The sequence below is a fragment of the Scylla paramamosain genome, chromosome 11, assembly GCF_035594125.1.
Source record: "Scylla paramamosain isolate STU-SP2022 chromosome 11, ASM3559412v1, whole genome shotgun sequence".
In the NCBI taxonomy this organism is placed as follows: Eukaryota; Metazoa; Arthropoda; class Malacostraca; order Decapoda; family Portunidae; genus Scylla; species Scylla paramamosain.
The window spans coordinates 18,583,523-18,593,522 of NC_087161.1; the positions used below are offsets into that span (position 1 = coordinate 18,583,523).

At 39.4% G+C, this 10,000-nt stretch overlaps 1 protein-coding gene across 1 annotated transcript in view; it reads right to left on the bottom strand.

Moving 5' to 3' along the window:
• LOC135105015 (kin of IRRE-like protein 2) overlaps positions 1–10,000 on the bottom strand; it is a 67,100-nt gene that overhangs the window by 9,371 nt on the left and 47,729 nt on the right. The window contains exons 7-8 of the mRNA XM_064012900.1: positions 2,820–2,852; positions 1,793–1,828 (exon numbers count right to left, since the gene is read on the bottom strand). Of these exons, the coding sequence (XP_063868970.1) occupies positions 1,793–1,828; positions 2,820–2,852 (69 nt within the window). The remainder of the gene's footprint in view (positions 1–1,792; positions 1,829–2,819; positions 2,853–10,000) is intronic.

Sequence of the window (10,000 nt, forward strand, 5' to 3'; positions counted from 1 at the left end):
CCGCGATGATTTTTACGTCCTTCCTTCCTTCCTTCCCTGTGCCCCTCCTTGCCGCGACTCTAGAGCGTAACTACCGTGTGGTGATATGCTGAGGCGGCACGCTGTCGGCGCCCAGAGAGGCATATGTCGTATCTGAGAGAAGATTACCGTACTCAAGAGACCCTCGCCCCTACTAAGCGGACGGGGACGGATTTACTTTCTTCAAACACCAATTAATTCTGAACTTGAAATGTGACTTGTGGACTGAGTGGACTGCTAAGGGCCTTCTGGAGGGCTCCTCTGGCGCGCCAACCAATTACATGCGAAAAGCTTAGTGGAGATGGCTGCTGCTTCTTCTCCTCCTCCTCCTCCTCCTCCTCCTCTAGACGCTGATGCTAGCAAGACGCGGTAAAATTAAGTGGAGCATTAGGGACTCATTCACATTTGTGTAAGTGAGTGTAAGTCTTCGAGTCAGTGTCCGTGTGATGAGTTTAGGGGGTTGAATTAGTAGCCTACGATACCTTTTTTTTTTTTGTACATATTTCTACTTTGTATTAGAGGATTAAAGATAACCGTGTTTGAATCATATTTCTATTTGTTTTACTTACTTGCTACTACTGCTGGTACTACTACTACTATTACTATTATTACTATTACTACTACTACTATTATTACTACTACTACTACTACTACTACTACTACTACTACTACTACTACTACTACTACTACTATTACTACTACTACTACTACTACTACTACTACTACTACTACCACCACCACCACCACCACCACCACCACCACTAAAACTACTGTTACTTCTACTTTAACTACTACTACTACTACTAATACTACTACACTACTACTACTACTATTACTACTACTACTACTACTACTACTGCTGCTGCTGCTGCTGCTGCTGCAACTGATTACATGAGTATTGATCTACACACTGGCTTATTTATGTCGTTGAGCGTGAGGTACTGCATACTATTACCGCGGGCTGCACGTAATGCCTGCTGCCAGATCACAACGGATTACTTCGTGCCGGATTACTTAACATTGAATTGCCAAATGCAGCGGTACTGACCTGTTAGTAGATTATTCCTTACTTCACAGGCGAGCACAGGGGCAGAGAGAGAGAGAGAGAGAGAGAGAGAGAGAGAGAGAGAGAGAGAGAGAGAGAGAGAGAGAGAGAGAGAGAGAGAGAGAGAGAGAGAAGAGAGGGAGGGAGAATGCATTGCCTTCTAACAAAAACTCCTACGTTCTTGCAGTTGCATGACCAAAACAGTGTTACCGTACAGAAAAAAAAAAAAGGGGGAAAGAACGAAAGCAGTGTTACCATGTAGAGTAGAAGGGATAAGAAAGGAGACACTGTTACCATACAAGGGAGAAGAAGGGCGGCATTGTTACCATACAGACGGCCACTATACTGTAGCCAGCAGGAGCACCAGCCGATAGACACGCTCGCCAGGAACAGAGGCAACACCCTGATTTGCATACGCGCACAGGCCAATGCCGCTGACACCATACACGGGGCACCATACACGGGGTTTATTGGTACACAGAAACTTGACATACACTGGGTTTACTTCAAGCTTGCACCATCGACTTGTGTTTGTTTTGTACTGCGACTTGCATGAACAAAGCTTACTTACAATTGATTTGATGCACATTATATACGTACACATACATCACTAAATACACACACACATGTACGTACATAGTGGAAGTTGCAACACACACACACACACACACACACACACACACACACACACACACACACACACACACACACACACACCGCCATACCAACCTTTGCTAAACCTCACAGTCCGCCGACCAAGGTAATCTGGAAACATCAATGACATGAGTACAACATTTTTCTGCTAAACCCTTTTGGCTTTGACCGAGCATTTGCATAGTGAAGGCAATTAGGCGCTGCAATTATGAAAGAATGAGCTTTTAAGATATTGCCATTAGAGATTGAAATTGCAGTGGAAGGGAGGGGAGGGTGGCAGATGAAAGCAGAGAGGGGAAGAGAGGAGAAACAGGAAGAAGAGGAGGAGGAGGAGGAGCTGGGGGAGAGGGGTAGATGGAAGCGGACAGTGGTGCTGTAACTGTCATTATGTTTCCCTCGATGCTATTAGTGTAATGTTTTCGTTGTTTTTATAACGGAAAATGGTTCGCGTTATTTCTTTGTGTGCTGTTGTTCTGGTTCTCTTCCTCGTGTTATTCTCACATTCTCTCGTGATTTTTCTTTAGCTTTTTATTTTTTTTTTTTTACCTCTAAATTTCCTTCAAAATGTTCGTTAGTGGCTTTTGTTTGGAATGATTTTATTCATATATATATATATATATATATATATATATATATATATATATATATATATATATATATATATATATATATATATATATATATATATATATATATATATATATATATATATATATATATATATATATATATATATATATATATATTTTTTTTTTTTTTTTTTTATTGTAATGCTAGCATATTACCGTTAATGTGCGTATTGTCACGCATGATTTTTGTAACTGTTTTCCCCCGCCTGCGTTAATTATATGCAATTATCATGCATGACATCCGTGTGCTCGCGCGTGTGTGAGTGTGTGAGTGTGGAGTAATGGCTTGGATGGCTGGATGCTGTGTCTGGTTTGCGGCGTTTGGTGTGTGCTGCGGGAGTGACAGCTTGTAAGAGAGAGAGAGAGAGAGAGAGAGAGAGAGAGAGAGAGAGAGAGAGAGAGAGAGAGAGAGAGAGAGAGAGAGAGAGAGAGTATGGCAGGGCTTAAATAAATGATAATCAACATAAACTCACCATAAACACTGCCACGAAAGCGACGAGTCCGCTCTTGTAAAAAATGAAAACAAAAGACAGAAATCAAAATAATGCACATAATGACAAACATAATGATACATGGAAATCATAATAGACACTAATAAAACTTAATTAAGGGATAAATACTTATTAGAATAATACATGTAATAAATAAAATTAATATCATCCAGTATTCGCATTGGGTAATATTATGTACCTATATTTTCTTTATATATATATATATATATATATATATATATATATATATATATATATATATATATATATATATATATATATATATATATATATATATATATATATATATATATACGAGTATATATAATTTTTCTAGTTCTGAATATTTCAACAATATTTCCAGAACATTATCACTTTACTACCGGTAATTTTCGCGATATTTTCATCACATGAGAGTTTTACTTCCTTCAGTTTCATACCAGTGATGTCACGCGGCTCGCTGTTCTGTAATGCTCAGTTTAATTCGTCCTTGTTGGATGAAAAAACTAATTAATTAAAAATCACGAACGTAGTGTGTGTTATAAACAGGTAGAAAAAAAAACGACAATATTACGAAATCATGATGACATACTAGACTTGCGCGAACACACACACACACACACACACACACACACACACACACACACACACACACACACACACACACACACACACACACACACACTTTTAATTACATACATGGCGTGATTCAACGAGGTGACACATTGAAGTAAAAGGAAGGAGTTTTTCTGAAGGGGGAGGGTCGGAGTGTCTGTGTGTCTGCCCGTCCGTCTGCCTCTCCGCTTGTCTGTCACTCTTGTGTCTGCTTCTCTTTGTGTGTTTGAATTAGTTTGTCTATCTTTTTTTCTTTTGTTACTATTGCCAAGAATAGAAAAGTGAGAGAGAGAGAGAGAGAGAGAGAGAGAGAGAGAGAGAGAGAGAGAGAGAGAGAGAGAGAGAGAGAGAGAGAGAGAGAGAGAGAGAGAGAGAGAGAGAGCCAAGAGGAAATAACCAATATCAAGTCTTTTCACACATCGAGAGGCTGATTTCTTTCTTTCCTTCATCAAAACAAGTAAAAGAAGAGCACGGGAAGAAGTGGACGCCTCCGCTGTCAACATCAACAACGAAAAGAGAGACAGAAAAATAGGAAATACAAATGGTCTTTTTTCCATCACGTTTACTCGTCTCACGCCACTCATTCTCCACATCTCATTCCATCCACTCTCACTCACACCACCTTATACTTCCACATTGCCGCGTTATTCTCTCTCTCTTTCTCTCTCTCTCTCTCTCTCTCTCTCTCTCTCTCTCTCTCTCTCTCTCTCTCTCTCTCTCTCTCTCTCTCTCTCTTTTACAGAAGTATTTGTCAGTAATCACACACCAACATATAATTAAGCACGCCTACACACACACACACACACACACACACACACACACACACACACACACACACACACACACACACACACACACACACACACACACACACAGCGATAATAATACGGCCTCTGCACGATCACTTTCAACAGATAAAGAAAGCGTGTGATTGACGGTAAATAAATTGCCCAAACAATGCTATTATTTTCTCAAGTCGTTCTCTCTTTTTCCTTATCCTTCAGACGAGGAAGAAGGCACCTCTGTTCTGTTACGTAGGAGGAGGAGGAGGAGCAGGAGCAGCAGCAGCAGCAGCAGCGGCAGCCACCCTTCAAGTTACTCCATGATTCACTCGGGCCGTTCACTGCACATGTCGTGGTCTAGTTTGTCATGAGTCCCTTCCTTCCCTTCATCCCTTTCTCCCTCCTTCCCTTCCTACACTCCTCAGGCTTTCCACTTTCTCTCCTTCCGTGCATCTTGGTTCTATCTTCCACGTACGCCATTCCATTTTCTCTTCCTTCCCTCACAACTTCAGTATCTCTCTTCCTTTCCTTCTTCCTCCTCTCCCTCCTCGCCTGGTTTTTCTCTCTCCCTCCCTCTCTCCCTCCCTCCGTCTCTCTCACAGATTCGAATCTCATCAATTTTCTAAAGTCCTTATGGTCCGTTATTTTCTGTCTCTCACTGTGACACGTGATTCCTTTTCTCGCTCAGAACTGCAGCTGTGGTACAGGTTGTGGTGGTGGTGGTGGTGCTGATGGTATGGATCGTGCTTGGCGTGTGGTCCTGGTGATTATTTTAGTGTTTTGAATCAAGTCCCGGTCAGATGGTGGTGATGAATGATAACAGAGACAAGCAGTAAGGCAGCAGTAAGTAATCAGTATGACGCAGTGAAAGCTCTAAAAATATTACTTACTCGAGGTTTAAGTCTGTAAGGTGGACACGTGCTACCGAGTACTGTTTTCATTGCTGGTATTATTTATTTATTTATTTATTTATTTTTATTTTTTTTATACGAAGGAGTATGTGTTGGAAAGTACATGTCGTCGTCATTGCGTATACGAGGTTTTTTGTGAGCGTTTAAAATTTTTTTTTATTTATTATTATTATTATTATTATTATTATTATTATTATTATTATTATTATTATTATTATTATTATTATTTATTATTGTTATTATTATTATTATTATTATTATTATTATTATTGTTATTATTATTGTTATTATTATTATTAGTAGTAGTAGTAGTAGTAGTAGTAGTAGTAGTAATAGTAGTAGTAGTAGCAGCAGTAGTAGTACTAGTAGTAGTAGTAGTAGTAGTAGTAGTAGTAGTAGTAGTAGTAGTAGTAGTATCACCATAATCATCATTACTACTACTACTACTACTACTACTACTACTACTACTACTGCCGCTGCTACCGCCACTTCTCATTCCCAGGAGGGTATGATACGATAATTTTAAGGACTAATTTCTTTGGACTACTTTTTCTTTACTTAGGAAGATTTCAGTGAGAGCACTCCTAATTTCCCTCTCCCTCTCTCCCTGCGCTGCTCGCCTCGTATTAACTCCACTCGTTAAAACTTGCCGGGAGTTTAAATAAGGCACACAAAACACATTATACTATCAACAAAACCAACTATTAATCTGCAAAACAAACAGAAGCTGTGCAACACAAAATAGCTGAGTACACACTGGTATCCGGGAGTACTGGAAACACGCGGGTAGCAGGACGGGGGGACGAGGACGAGAACAAGAGGGAAAGGAGAGGAAGAGGGAAGGATGTGGTAGTGGTAGTGGTGGCGGTGATAGTGATGAAAAATGGGAATATGAGGGAAATACAGGTAAATATTCAATTGTGTCTGTGTGTGTGTGTTGTGTGTGTGTGTGTGTGTGTGTGTGTGTGTGTGTGTGTGTGTGTGTGTGTGTGTGTGTGTGTGTGTGGCCACGAATTGGGAACAGGTTGCTCAGGTGTTTGAGGTAAAGCGCAACACGTGTCCTGCGTTTTCCCTTTTACAGCAGTGGGAAGCAGCGGAGGTTTGGAGATCTGGAGAAGGACGAGTGAAGAAGAGAGGAGGGATGGCGTGGATTGGTGGAGAGTATAAGAGCGTTGGGAGAGAGAGTGGTGAGGGAGAGGTCGGGATGGAGAGAAAAAAGAAGATATCCGGAGAGGCGAAGTGAGGCAGGAGGAAGAAATGCAGAAATGTAGAAGAGGATTGGATGAAATGTGGGTAAATGGACCTAGAACGTGTAAGAGTGTGTCGGGAGAGAGGAGGGCGAGGAGGAGTGGAGGAGGAGGACGAGGAGGAGGAGAAAAAGGGAAGAAAGGGAGAGAGGGATAGGACAGCGAGAGTGGAATCAGGTGAACAGCCACGGAAAGTAGACCAGGACATGGATAGATAGATAGAAAGATAGATAGATAAATAGGTAGATAAACTGGTAGGTGGGTGTGATGTACTACAATCTACATGGAATGACAAGAAATATAGTCTCTTCCTGCTTTGAGTTTTGATTTCATTTTCATTGTTTCCTCATCAATAAAACATAAAAGAATAAAAAAAATCTAGAGACAGGCAAATAGATAAATAAAAAGAGGTGATGATGTACATAGAAAGCCAAAGAAAGGTAGACTTTTCCTGCCTTGAGTTTTGATTTCCAAGTAACAGTTTTCTCTTTAGTAAAATATAAAAGAGTACGAATAAAGATAAATAGACAAACGCAGAGGTAGGAGAGTGTTATGTACATAGAAGGACAAAAAAATATATATATATAGATTCCTCCTGCTTTGGATTTTGATTTCGAGGTAACTGTTTTCTCTTCAGCAAAACATCAAAGAACAAAGGTTTGTTGAGGAAGGAGTAGCTGGGGATGGCGGAGAGCCGGGAGGGAAAAAAGGTTGTCGAACTCCGCTCCATTTTGATATCCCAGTGATAGCTTTGCGCGTCCATCTGATTGTATTTTCCAGCACACAGGCAAGCTGAAGTGGTAAAAATAAGTAAGTAAAAAGATACGGTGAACAAACGAGTGTCCATCGGGAAAAATCTTCTTGTAATATTCTCGTGTCCACACTCCGGTTAATGGTTGCTTCCTCCTCCTCCTCCTCCCCCTCCTCCTCCTCCTCCTCCTCCTCCTCCTCCTCCTCCTTGCTGATACACCATTTTCAAACAACATTTTCTTCTTCCCCCTATTTTTTTCTTTCAATGTATTTATACTTACAAATTCATATCTTGCCGCCTACATATCATTTATTTATTAGTACTGTTTAAGTTCTTAGTGTTACTATCATTATTGTTGTTATGATAAGTATTAACGTTGCGTTCTATTACTAATATCGCCGCAGTGATTGAGCCTTTAATCTTTTATGTCTAAATATAACATCAATTCAGTAAAAAAAAATGAAAGCGCTGTGTTGCCAGAGGGAGAAAAGGGGAGGGAGGAGGTGATGGAAGGATGAGGGAAGAGAAAAAAAGAAAAGCAGATTGAGGTAAGGAAAGAGAGAGAGAGAGAGAGAGAGAGAGAGAGAGAGAGAGAGAGAGAGAGAGAGAGAGAGAGAGAGAGAGAGTTACATTGTTACATAAAAAAAAAAAAAAAAAGCCACAACAGACCTTGCGGTCCTCACGAGGTGATCTGACCTTGGACTACTAAGGTGATAGTAGAAGAAAAGAACAGGAAAGCAGAAGACTCTCCCCACCCTCCACTTCCCGCGGCATAAGCCGTACAGGAAAACAGGTCGGAAAAAAATACCTTATGGGGTTAGAGAAAGAAAAAAAAACGAAAAAAAATTATAGGAAAGAAAGAAAATAGGTGAAATGAGGTGCCCCTATTTCACGAAGGCAAGGAAGTCAATCACTAACAAACAAACGCTGTTAGCCGCGGATTGGAGGCAAAATATTTGTCAAGACAGCGTTTAAAAGTTTCTACGGTATTGCAGTCTATCACGTCTCAAGGAAGCCTCAAGGAAGCCCATATTTACTACTCAGTGAAAAAGAAAAAAAAATTTTTGATTCATGATAGTTGAAGGATTTCCCAACAATTTTGCAACCGTTTCCTCGCGTGTAATTTGAAGAATCTATGGTGAAATATTTATTGCAGTCTATGTTATCAATGCCTTTGATGATTTTAAACACCTGTAATAAGTCGCCTCTTAGTCTTCTTTGTGTTAATGGGAATAGGTTTAATTCTTTAAGACGCTCTTCGTATGATTTGTTTCTTAGACTTGGTATCATTTCTGTTACTCTACGCTGAACCCTTCCTAATTTATCAATGTCTTTCTAGTAGTAGGGGCACCATGCTTGAACGCAATATTCCTAAAGGGGACGGACTAAAGAGTTATACAAAATGAGGATTGTATCCTTAGATTTATATTCATAAGATCTGCCGATTAAGCCAATTACTTTATTCGCTTTTTTTACGACTTCTGAACATTGTTGGCTAGGTTTTAAGCTACTTGATATTGTCACTCCTAAATCAGTTTCGTTGTCAACACTTTTAAGCTGAGTGCAATTCAAAATATACTTTGCTTTCTCGTTTCGATACCCTATGTGAAGCACTTTACACTTATCAGCATTAAAACTCATCTGCCAGGTTTGCTCCCACTCTGACAACTTATCTAGATTTTTCTGCATTTCTGTTACTTGTTCGTTAGAGACTACGGAATTCGCAATTTTGGTGTCATCAGCAAACTTCGATATTATACTGGTAACACCCTCATCTATGTCGTTAATATAAACAAAGAAGAGAACAGGTCCTAAGACTGATCCCTGTGGTACCCCGCTGGTTACGTTAGTCCACTTGGATGCCTTTCCATTTACTACTACTCTTTGTTTACGGTTGTTTAGTCAGTTTTCAACCAATCGCAACACGTCGCCTTGGATCTTGGATACCTTGTGATTTTAATTTAATCAGTAAACGTTTGTGGGGGACTTTGTCGAAGACCTTTTGAAAATCAAGATATATTATATCTACCGCTTTACTCTCATCATACTGGTTCAGAACATCATGGAAGAATTCTAAGAATATTTTAAAGTAAGTTGTTTTCTTCTAAGTGATTAACGAGTTTATCTCTTATTAGTGTTTCAAGCATTTTAAATACGACTGAGGTTAAGGTAATTGGCCGGTAATTACAAGGTAAAGATTTACTGCCTCTCTTTAAAATCGGAGTTATGTTAGCAAGCTTCCACTCATCAGGCTTTGTACCGGACTGCAGGGATTTATCGAACAATACGGTCATTGGTTTAACTAATTCGGGTTTTGCTTCTTTTAAGAATATATATATATATATATATATATATATATATATATATATATATATATATATATATATATATATATATATATATATATATATATATATATATATATATATATATATATATATATATATATATATACACACACACACAGAGAGAGAGAGAGAGAGAGAGAGAGAGAGAGAGAGAGAGAGAGAGAGAGAGAGAGAGAGAGAGAGAGAGAGAGATCTTATCGTATTCACGTTTATCCTATTTTTCACTGGTAATATTATTTAAGTGTGTGTGTGTGTGTGTGTGTGTGTGTGTGTGTGTGTGTGTGTGTGTGTGTGTGTGTGTGTGTGTGTGTGTGTTTCTGCCGGAATGGCTATTGCTATTCCTCGTGCACAGCTGTAACAATTAGAATTAGTTGTAACAATTAGACGCTGCTGTTTTTATTTCTCCATTCCGACAACAATAATTACCTACACATCACAATGTACAGCAGCTGTTTATATTATCATTCCCCTTATAGCCTCTCTTCCCTTCTGCATTCTCTCATTCTGTA